The sequence below is a fragment of the Macaca thibetana genome, chromosome 2, assembly GCF_024542745.1.
Source record: "Macaca thibetana thibetana isolate TM-01 chromosome 2, ASM2454274v1, whole genome shotgun sequence".
Classification (NCBI taxonomy): Eukaryota; Metazoa; Chordata; class Mammalia; order Primates; family Cercopithecidae; genus Macaca; species Macaca thibetana.
The window spans coordinates 77,208,256-77,220,520 of record NC_065579.1 but is presented as its reverse complement, the minus strand read 5'-3'; the positions used below and the strand labels follow the sequence as shown (position 1 = coordinate 77,220,520).

General features: G+C 33.9%; 1 protein-coding gene across 17 annotated transcripts in view; it reads right to left on the bottom strand.

Moving 5' to 3' along the window:
- Positions 1–12,265, bottom strand: part of NLGN1 (neuroligin 1) — a 907,062-nt gene that overhangs the window by 705,427 nt on the left and 189,370 nt on the right. For 11 of the 17 annotated variants that reach the window (XM_050780080.1, XM_050780084.1, XM_050780090.1 and 8 more), the window contains one exon: positions 6,195–7,007. In XM_050780080.1, coding sequence (XP_050636037.1) covers positions 6,195–6,687 — 493 coding nt within the window. In that variant the 5' untranslated portion in view covers positions 6,688–7,007. Of the gene's footprint in view, positions 1–5,691; positions 5,752–6,194; positions 7,008–12,265 lie in introns of all 17 variants that reach the window. The other 6 variants (XM_050780075.1, XM_050780079.1, XM_050780076.1 and 3 more) reach the window with 1 other exon arrangement.

The window sequence follows — 12,265 nt, the reverse complement described above, 5'->3', positions numbered from 1 at the left end:
CCATGATGTCTAGATCATAGCAAGATCTCACTGATGTTAATTCTATCTTCATTTCCCTTAACATTACACATCAAACAATTGAAATAGAGTCAGATAAGAGCAGAGAACTCCACTATACTTCTGCCCATGCACTCATACTCATGTACTGTGCATAGCAACATATTAATTTTTCTACCCATATTTCTTTAATTCAAAATCTCCAAATCCGACCTTTCTCACCTAATGAAGGATACTGTTCCAGAATTTCTACCATCTTTTGCCTATATTTAAGATTGCTCATTTCCTGCTGTATTAAAAAAAAAAAAAATGCCTTTATTTCTTCTATCTTAACCTACAGTAACAAAAACAACCTCTATTTTCCTCACTCCTCATATTTTTTCTGAACTCTTTTTAAAAAGCAAAACTCTTTAAAATAATTATTTATGTTAAGCCACTCCAAATCTTCACCCATTCTCTCTTAGACACCCTCCAGTGTGTAAAACCCACACCACCCCACAAAAGTTAATTTGGCGCAGTTGATCACTATGCTCACTTGGAGACATTTTCTTGACTTAACTTCCAGGACAACACAAAAATCTTGGTTTACCTACCATCTCATACATAATTCTTTCTCAGTTTCCATTGCTTTCCATCTCTTCTTCCAGACCTCGTAATGTTGGAATGTTCCTATAAATTAAACCTTGGTGTCTTATTTCTTTCGTTATCTTCATTCACTTCCTTTCATTCTCTCTCAAGCTCACGACTTGAAATCTTTACCTTCTATATTAGAGTGACTGCCAAATTTATATCTCTACATAAACCTTTATCTCTACCTTGATTCAAGATGTTGGTTCAAGAAACTGGCTTTTTGATGTCTTTACTTGGATGTCGAAGGGTCACCTCAAATTAAACATGTCCAAAACTAAACTTATTTTTGTACTCTGCTTCTCCCCAAACCCTTCTATGTTCTTCCTTTCCATCTTAATTAATGGCAAATCTATTCTTCCGGATATTCAGATCAAAAATATAGTAATCTTCGTTGACTTCTCCTTTTCTTTCACAGCCCACAGCAAATTGATCAAGGAATGTGATCTTTAAAATATATGAAGAATCTATCACTTCCATGGTTACTACCCTGGTTTGAGCCTGGACCCTGACCAAGTCTTATCTGGAGCACCACCTCTTACTCTCCCCATTTCTCCATGCTCTCCTACAACCTACTCTCAATACATCCGCCAGAGTAACTTTTTTAAAATATCAAGTCAGATTATTCTGAATCTCATTGTCTCTCTCTCTCTTTTCCCCCTTTCCAGATCTGCTACATTCCTAATTGTTCCTTAAATATCTTTCTCTAGATAATCACCTTATCTCCATCAGATCCTTGCTCGAATGAGGTGGTCCTCATTTTATTTTTAACTATTTTCACTCTCCATACCAGCACTCTTAGTCTTTCACACTCTGTTTCAATTTCTCACCCTCTCACACCTTTTTAATTTAGTTTTTAATGTGTTCATCATTTACAAACTGTCTCTACACACTAGGTTACAAGCTTCACACAAGCAGGCAAGGTTTTTGTCTTCTTTTATTTACTCTACACCTAGAGCGATAGCCAGCACAGAGTAAGTACTCAGTAAATATTTGTCAAATGAATAAGTAAATGAGTGAGAAATGTATAAGCAAGAAGTAAGAACATTCTGGAATATAATCCCCTTTTAAACTCTTAAATACCTTGACAGTACTAGGAGTCATTGTTATACACATTAAATTAGGAAAAAATCAGTCCCTATGTTAGACAACCAAACAAACCAAAAATTTATGGAAAAGGCTCTTGAAAGAATTCAATATTATCTCAGGTAAAGACTATGAACCAGAGCATGTAAAAGTAAAACACTTTTGAAAATCACGAACAAAATGCTCAAAGAGTAAATGATTGTACCAGAGTCATCTACAAAGATTTTAATCTTCTGCACAATACCAATTGGGGTAAATAAAAAAGCAAGTTAAGTCTCACAAGTGCAGGAATGAAAATTAGTTCTATATCCTTCTTAGGAGAGCCATGCAAATAATAATAAAAGTGCTGGAGAAACACAAGACTACACAACTCTAGAGAATCCATGAGCCAGACAATGTGTTTGTGAATCCTCTCTAGGTCCCTTTTTTCTCCTTCTTATGTTTACTGCCTAATATTTGACCACTTTCTTGTTTGTTAGAAACTCTCACAGGAGAGCAACCTAAAGAAAAAGAGGGAAATTTACGCAAATTAAAGCAACTCCTTAATAGCAGCCAGGAAGAATACGTGGGGATCTTAGTCTGGACAGTAAGAAGCATGTGGTATTATTAGATTGGCACAAAAGTAATTGAGGTTTAAAGTATTCACTAAATGATTACTGAATATATTTTTGGAAATTGGCTGCTAACATTAGCTTGATTCAATTCAATTAAGGTGAGCGTTAAGTCTGTCTGAAATATGGTCAACGGATAGGATAAAAAGAACTCATGACATATTTGAATGCGTAAAACAAAGAAGGAAAAAAGAGAAAGAGGAAGGATGGATAGATACAAGTCTCTGCTATGGAAATCATCACAGAAGGTAATTTAACATAACAGAAATCTATCTAACGTAAAAGAGAATTAAGGTCAAACCTGCCTCTGCCACTAACTAGCAGTCAGTGGTAAGGTTGGAATACCTAACTTTTCAGAGTCTATCTTCTTACTTGTAAAATAGAGATAAAAAATTTAAAATTTAAAAACAGAGAGTAATATACTTTCCTCCTAATGTTGTTATGATGATTAAATGGATACATTATGCAAAACACCTAATATATAAAACCAGGTATCTGTTCTCCACAACCAAATTCCAGTGTCTATCATGTTATCTGCCTGTTTGTTCAAGTGTTGACAATCATCTCATTTATGAATTCATTTTTCTTTTCCATTTTGTAAGGATAAAACTCTGAAGAACTATCTAGAGGGTAATTAACATATGGCTAAAACTATCATGGGAAATATTAAAAAACAGATTAAAAAGTACAACTGGGACCTGTTTTAAAATGAGAGGCAGCCTATTGATAAAAATGAGCTTTTTCTTAAATTGCAGGAAAATATTGTACATGCTCTATTTAAAAATTATAGAACAACATCTCTTGGAGGAGGGATAAGATTTCTTTCCTTTTATACACACCAAAGTACAGAAAATGCTTTGCTCTTTGTAAAGTTGTTTGATTATAAGTTCTATGGGAAGAGTGTTCTTTGTTTCATTTATTACTGGCTGACTTGAATAGTATGTGGCTTGTAATTGGCAATTAGGAAATAGTTTTGCATGAATACAGTATGCACAGATTATAGAGTACTTGGCTCAGGGATGGGGGTCCATCTGTCTCTGCAGGTGATCCATACACACATAAAAGAATAAATAATAACAAGACAGGATTTGAATGGCATCTAGATAAAAGGCAAAGCAGCTATTCTCACAGTTCCTGAACCATCATTCATAAAGTCCTGGCTAAGCAACTATTCTCACAGTTCCTAAACCATCATTTATATACTCCTGGCATTCTACTGAAAATCTCACAGTCCATATGCAGTATATATTAGTACATATATAAACAGATATAAAGTGACTAATAATTTATTGACTCCCAAAAATATGGTATCTTGAAATAACCAAAATACCCCCTTCATGGTAGAAAAATAATAAAAAACAAAGTAAAAGTTTGGAAAAATGATTTCTACTCCTCTACTTAACAGCTAAATTCTAAACCTTAGTTTTTGTTTATTTTAAAAGTACTGTTTATATAATAAAATTACATCAAAAATTTTTTGTTATTTAGACTTTAGGATAATGTACAAACAGCTAATAAATGAGCACAATGTATTTAATAATAATAATAGGATATATTAAATTTCCAAGCCAAAATGATTTTTAGAATGCATAGTTAATAGTATGAATAAGCATAATATATTTAAACTGTAAACCATACAGGCTCAAGTGGGCATTGATAGATGTTGTCCTCATTCTAAGTATTAATTAGTTCAGAGTTTGTGAAGGTAAATAGCATTGCCTACATGTCTCTTTGCCAACTCTCTTACTAGAGCAAATGAAACCAACAATACAAAGAACAATGAAAAATAATTTTCTAATAAATCTTTTATCCTCTAAAGTTGTTTGAGAAGAAAGGTCACTTTCTCACTCACTAGCTTACCTTTTGGTGCTCTTATCTTTTTCTTCATCATACATATTTTTATGTATTATGCTCTATTTATGCATTCTTCAATAGCATCTTTATTTATGACTTTGTGAATCAACATCTTTGTAATAGGAGGTGAAAGTCACTTAGCTAATTACACATGCTTGATAAGCTGCATAATAATAACTACTGCAGTATTGTACATTAGTTGAAGGTATGTAAATTACTGCAGTTATTTTCATTTGCAGAAAAAAAGACTTTTTTTAGTTGTTTAAAACACCCTTGTTGCCTCCACATCCATCTTCTTAAGTATACTGTGCTTTTAACCCAATTCATAATATCAATAAAGAATGAAGGTTAAATCCCACTCTACCAGTATTACCCAAGAAATAAGAGCAAAGACAAAACAAACAAACAAAAAATCCTCAATGTAATGCAAATACTTCTGAACTGAGTTACGAATTTTGTTATTTATAAAGTGTCTTCCACATAAATGCAATCCCATTAAAACAGAACAGTTTAGACATTCCCTGCCCTACAAGGATGCTATAATGAAATCTGATTTGGTCTAGTCAGGAGATTAGAAATGCATAGAGAGATAGAATGTGCAGCATTAGAATATTAATGACTTCTGTATGAAGATTGGAAATTCTACAAAGTTATGAATAAGGTCAAAATAACACTTAGATGATTTACTGCCATAGAAAATCATACTCTCCTATGAGTGATTTACTGAATGTTATATAAAAGCGGAGTGTGGACAAGCTACATTCAGATGCAAGCTTGCAGCTGTCAGTGTCTACATTTGCTCAATCTGGCTAGAGGATGATTTGAAGGTTGATTTAATTGTAGCTTCTGAATCATGCACTTCTCTATGTTTTAAATTGTTTAACGTAAATATAAAAATGTTAAAGTAATTTTAAGACTGTAAATATTTAGTATCAAATCTGCAAAATCTCATTCTCCTCTGGAAAAGTGACTGAAAATGAAAAGACTAAGAAAAAAACACTATTACCTTGATAACAATAATTGCTCAATAATTATGGAAAATTTACCCTTAGGATGAGAAAGTCCATAGAGTGTTCGGAAGGAATGCTGAGAATAAACGAAAAACTAGATTTGTGATCGAGTGATCAAATTTTAAGAGGAGCACAAATATGTATCTGTAGAAAAGAGTTCAGAGATCAAAGATCAAAGTTACCAGTTAGTAAGACAGCATTGTTTGGGCTCCTTGCAGGTATCATTATAGCTTAAATAAATATTCCACTACACACAAACTCAAAGCAGAGATTCAACTCTTACCGATGCTACCAGCACCAGAACACAAGACACAACCAATGAACCAATGTAATCTACTCAGCTAGAGCACTCCTTAACCACCTTTCTATTTTGACAGACTTCATCAGATTTCAAATATCACCTAATCATTTACTTCCCAGCATCAGCAAATCATCCTTAAGGAGAATATCTTGTTCTTCCTCTGCAAGCCTTTTCCCCCATTTTTAATTTCCACTTTTATACATACCTCCTTTTCTACATATTTTCTTGCCGGGCTTTCTGGCACATTCCTTGGATATTCTTTTTACTGAAAAATGAATAGAAGACTAGAAAATAACATGGCGCTCCATCACAGACCGCCGGAACATGCAACACCACTATCTAACTCAATACGCTCCTGCATTTACTGAGTGCGAAAGATCCCCAATTCGTTGAGCCTGCACATGCAATGAGGAAATGTTGATGCATCTTCTCAGAAGTCATTTGGTAGGAAATGGAAATTAGAAACCCATTTCTACCTAAATATACGTGCTGTGGAGGAAAGAAAATGAGTAAGCACAGGAAAAAAATAAGTACAGATACACTGACACACATAAACAAAAAGAGCACCATGCACGCATGTAAAATATGTCTACATGCCAACAGGAAAAGCCATGCATACTACCAGTACACATGAATTAATATTGTTAGAACTTAGAATAGAAAAAAATATAAAACTGTATCTCCCTGTTTTTCCTGCAATAAACTCACCATCCTCAGTTGGGACATATATATTTAGATATAGGCAGTCTTCACTCTGGTCTTGTACATATGATGAAACCACATCCAAGTTATTAGTAAACCACACAGGAAGCATGACTTCTGGCAGTCTGCCATCAATGATATTCTGAGGACACACAGGAGCAAATTGAGTGGCATTTCTGATATCTGACCAGGGAGATGGTGGTTCTGGAGGCTGAAAACGACGTTCCCCTGTTGGTGGGGCTGCATATGGAACCCCAAGAAATTGAATAACAGGCCCCAAAATTTCATTATTGAGTTCCTTCTTAATCCCTCTTATCTTTCCAAAGTTGGTAGTCACCAGTGGGTCCACATCATCCAATTTTTGTGATAGCACATGACCAGCCTGAAGCAAACAGCCCAACATACAGAGAGTCAATGGGGCACCCAGTCCCCTGTGTACCACGCATGCCATCACTGCTCTCCAAACATAATTTTGCCACATGCATCTGGGCAGTGCCATGGTCCCACATTAGGTGTCTAGTTGTCTGGTTACAGTGAGGCAAACGTATTTATATCCACTTGAGAAAGACTGTATAATGGTAGAGTATACCTCCGATTTCTTAAAGGGGAGCTTGTCGAGAAAAGTTCTGAAAGATCTTCAGACAGCAGGTATCTCCCATTGATTTCACATGTATTGGAGCAGCATCTTCAATCATCACTCTTTATCAGACCATATCCTATTCAACATTCTGTTTTCCATATTAGCAATGTGGCAAGAGTGGGCATTGACTGTAGTTTTCTCTCTTATAAATCAAATCCAGTTAGCTGCGGGTCTATATCCTAGAAAAAATGAAAATAAATCATGAGTTGGAACAAGCTAACATAGACAGTGTGATAACTAGATGTTTTACAATCTACAGAAATACATTAATAATGACTAGCATCAGGGAAGTTAAATGTTACCATAGGAAAATCATGGATTGAAGTGAGATGACAATTATAAGATTATTGAGAAATGTGTCTGCTGACGTCATATACATTTACGTGGAAGCAGGCCTTGTTAAAATACACAGTTTTAGAAACATGTCACAGTAAAGTATTTAAAAATACTGAATGTTAGTGTGAAATTTATACTTTATTAATAGTCTTCAATCACTTCAAGCTATAGAAGATTAATTTATTTCAATTTTAAAACCCAATAGCAGAAAATATTTTAAGAAACTGGCAGTAAACTAGCAGAACAGATACAAACTCTGTAAGAATGACTGTATGCATTGGAAAACACACAAAAAGGTGGTTCCCAACCCTATGCTTATTTAAAAAAGGAAGATAATATCAGGACAAGAAAACTAATATGAGTTCAGCTATGATTATTCAGATGAAACTACCTCACTTCCTTGCTGTATCTCAAAAATCTTCATAAAATTTTGCTTATAAGTTTCCTATTTGAAATTAAGATTCAATAATTTAAAAGAGAAAATGGCATTGGATACAATTTGTAAAAAAGATAGAAGTTTACATCTTTTTTTGCAGACAAGTTATTTTACCATCTTGCTATATATTATAGATATTAATAAATTTGCAATGCAAAAATTAATTTATGACTCAAAGTCAATATATTTTAAATTACAATTTTTTTCTCACTGTCCGTTAGAGATCAAAGGAAGATTACAAAAAGAGAGTGTGGTGATTAAAAAAAACAATCGTCCCTAATCATGGCATCTTGCATATTAACACTAATCAAACATCTATCACTGTTTACAAAGTTCAACTTAAAATGCATCAGAATAAAATGTAACATTCGGTGCAATGCAGTCCTCGGAGTAACCTGACGTTAACTGTTAAATAACGTACAGCTCAAAAAATGTGTCTTTTCTTGTTCAAGCAACCTTTTGAAGTGCTTACTTTGAAAATAAAGTGCTGATTTGTACTAGAGATGGTTCTATCCTGTATATTATGGGAAGATTCCTAAAGAAGTGTTGGTCTGGCAGTGAGACTGCCCTGACTTTCTGTTGTTTAAAAGGAGATTGTAAAAACTATATAGGGCAGCAGGAGATTTGGTTCTGGCCTAGTGTGTCTTTATCTCTGAACAATCCATCACAGAAGGCTATAAGGAGATAAATGTTTGTCTTTGAAAATACTTTAGTCTGGGTTAATTCACATACCTTTGCTGTGAAAGCACATTAACATACAAAAGACAGGCTTAGACCAATCCAATTCCTGTTCCAGAATTCTGGCATTTATCGAAGATTCAGCTACACAAACACATTTTTGTAAAGTGTATATCATGCTTATTCTTGTGCAGCATCATAGTGGGCCACAGCATGAACGAATCTTTGCAAGTTCCTTTTGGTGTTACAAATGCACTATTTGGACACCTAACCTAGAGAACCTGTGGTGAGGTCTTGAAAGTCTCCATCATTATTTTTTATTCAACCTAATTTTCAATTACTCTACAGCAGTTTCCAAAAATTTTTCTTCGCACAACTGACATCAAATACTTGTTTTGTTATTAATAAAATAACACTCCTTTTTTTGTACTTAGAGATCCCTAACTGTGTTAAGGATAAAGAAGCTCCTGTTTCCCACTGATGTGCTGCTTCAATGCAAATTGCAGAGGATTGGAATTCTGCATGCCATGATGGATTTTCAAATTTGAATGATGTTTAGCTCCTGAGGTTACAAAAATACCCCCTTTTACATGTTGTATGTACGGAGGACTATAGTATTGACCCCCCAAAATTTTCAGAAATTGCTACTATAATAACAGCAGTCATCCAGGTCAAATGTAAAAATATGGCTTATTTAAAGTACTAAAATTTAAAATACATATATATACCTAAATAGAAAGTCTCAAATTTGCTGACAATTTTACCCCTATTTATTGGTGCTTCCTTAGTGTATACAAAATCCTCAGTTTTCATGCATTTATGTCTCATTGACAACAACCCTATGAAGTAGATTCACAGTTATCACCTTCTTACTCATGAGGAAATCAGACTTGAAGAGGTGAATTTCACCTTGGCCAGAGTCTCTTAGCTAATTGTTAGCAAATCCAGGCACCCACTGCTATCTGATTTAAAGGTCATCCTTATGATCACCATACATGATAGAGTCTCTCAATTCTAAATTATCACTTTTTAAGAAATTGATCCTAGTGTATTTAAAATTGAATTGTAAAACTATTTTATATTTCTTCAGAAGATGAAGTCTCAGTAAATATTCTGACAATTTCACAGGACAGAGAAATAAAAAATGGTCTACCCTATTCTTATGGGAAGTTAATATTTCATTTTGCTATATATTTTTATACATATTTTACTAGCTTTACCCTATATTGAATGTGGTGATAGGTTTCTCTTATGCCATTACACAAAATCCTGTTAAAACAATGATTTGTGTAATAATTTGTTTAATAATATTTATTCGGAACCAAAAAACCCCCAAACTATGACAACCTAATTGTCCAGCAATAGATATTGATAAATTAATTATGATGTATTCACAAATTCAAATTATATACATTAGTGAAAATAAAGGGCCTAAACCCAAAATATCAACATATATAAATCTCAAAATTTTTGACAAAACAAGTCACAGAAAATTAGGTACAGTAAATACTATCTAAAGAAAACTTAAATTATGTAAAAGAATATTATATATTATTCTCAAATACATAAATACATAGTAAAAGGATAGCTGTCATCTCTAAGTAATAAGGAAAAAGAGTAAGGCTTATTCTAGCAACTAATAAATTAATTGGGCCAATTATTTAATTGACATCTAAGACAGATAACCTGTGGTAAGGCCCTAAAAGGCCAGCAATGAACTACAGCAAGTTTGACAAAACCTTAGTATTTGAATTCTCTGTATTCTTTTGTATGTTTAAAATATTTCAGAATACACTAAAATAATAAGGCCAGAAAACTCTTACTCAGTAGACCAAATCATGTATTACCCGTAGATTAGCCTATCAATCCACATGCGACTAGCTTCGTCTGACTTCGAAGTTAATGGGGATACTAGCTCATAAATTTCCTCATTATTCCTCTTTTTGACTTAAAGCATGTATAGTCCCACTAAAAGAATAAAATCAAAATAAATAATATTTAAAAGGGCATCATAAATGGTAATACATTTTCTCCCTTACATTAATTCATCAAAAGCTGGTCCCTCAACTAGTTTGTTTCTGAGAAACTCAGAAAAAGGAGTAGGGAGAACTGTATGGGATGTTAGATAATATTTTGGGTGGCCACATTCATCCAATCTTTCATTCACTCAGGAAACATTAGATATTTACAATGTGTAAGCTACTGCACTGAATGTTAAGGAGAATTGAAAGACATGCACAGTCTACTCATTATTCCCAAGTAGCTTACGCCATTGTAAAGGAATAAGTAATCTAAAAAAATTACTCTAATGCTAGATGAAATGTTACATGTGTTCAATAAATACAAGATGAATATGGGAGCGGGACCTAGCAGGAAATATCAAACTTCTAACTTTTTTTATTTCTACCTTGCTTTGTTTTATTGTTTGCATTTATTTGTTTTCTTGTTGAACTCAACTCCTCCCTGTTAAGTTTCTTACTTGGGGCAAGATTTTGCATGTGTGTTTTAAAAAATAACTTTATGTTCCCCATAAAATCTATATGAAAATTCGTTACATAGTGCAAGCGTGGTTAAATCTCAGTTGGTCTGGATTGAAAGCATGCTTACTGTTAGAGCTCCCTGGCTTGATGGTGACCCTTAACCAACGTTATACAATATACAGTGGATCCTTGTTATTCATGGTAGTTATGTTCTATAAAGTCATCATGAACACTAGATTAGGGAACACAGACCTTTTGCTTTTAAAAACATACACATGTATATGTGTGTGTGTATATATATGTGTGTGTGTGTGTGTACACACATGTACATAGATATACCCACATATATAGATATATAAATCTCACATAGATAATAGGTTATAATCCATAATGCTTGTAACTAGTAGATTCTGTTTTATGTTATGAAAGAAAAACTGAGGTTCTAAAGCATTAAGTGCCTGAGTCCGCCTCACTAACAGGTGCTAGAGTTGGGATTAAAATGCCCCCAAATTGGTCCCAAAGATGAAGCATCTTGCACTGCACTGCACAGCCTCTGCCACTGCACAGTGTCCATCCTGTGTCCATAAAGTTGAAAGAAGAAGGCAGAGAGATGCCTTGTTTGACTTCAGCTGGCAAGATGCTCATAGGGTGACTCAAAGTTTTGCTGCTTTGCTCATGTCTGTGGAATGACTGTAAACGTGCTGTAAGTGTTGATTTTAGGATTACAAATACATTTTAGTGAATAGACAAGTTTGCAAATACAGAAACCAGGAATAATGAAGATCAACTCTACTAACTAAAGACAAATAACGTTTTGCACTTATAGATCTGTGAGTTGTTTGAGTCAGGCCACACTAGCTTGTCAACTATATATGCTAATAATAAATGGATATAAAAATGAACTTAGTAATACTAATATAACAAATAATGCAATTTAATAATATCTGGTTTCAGCAGAGTGTGGTAAAATTTGATAACCAAAGCTAGCCATATACCTGAAATATATCTACGTGATCAGTTCACTGTAAGAGAACCTGACCACTGACAGATACTGGGTTTCCTGTAGCAAAATGTTTCATATACACACTAGTGGTGGTTAAAGACCTGTAGACAAAAGGATATTCTTTGTGACCCAGGAGTGGGAGAAAAAAAAATCCAGAGTCTGAGATTGTTTAAATTCAATTTAACGCATATCCTTATTCTGCTGTTGCCATACTGTATTCTTTGCCTGTAATAAAGCTGTCCAATGAGTATAAACTGTTTGACACCTTTCAGCAAATGAATACTTAAGAGTAACTAATGTGTAATTAACTCACATAGTAAGTACTTAAAATGGGATGAATATACAAATGTACACAATTTTACAAAATGATATTAGGCTTCAAAAGAAGAGACAAGTCTACCTCCAGCTAGCAAATTAGAAACGAGTTCATGAATCAAGGGAAATTTGAGAGGGACTTAAAAGAATGAATACGATTTGGATAAACACTGATGGTCACAGAAGGGA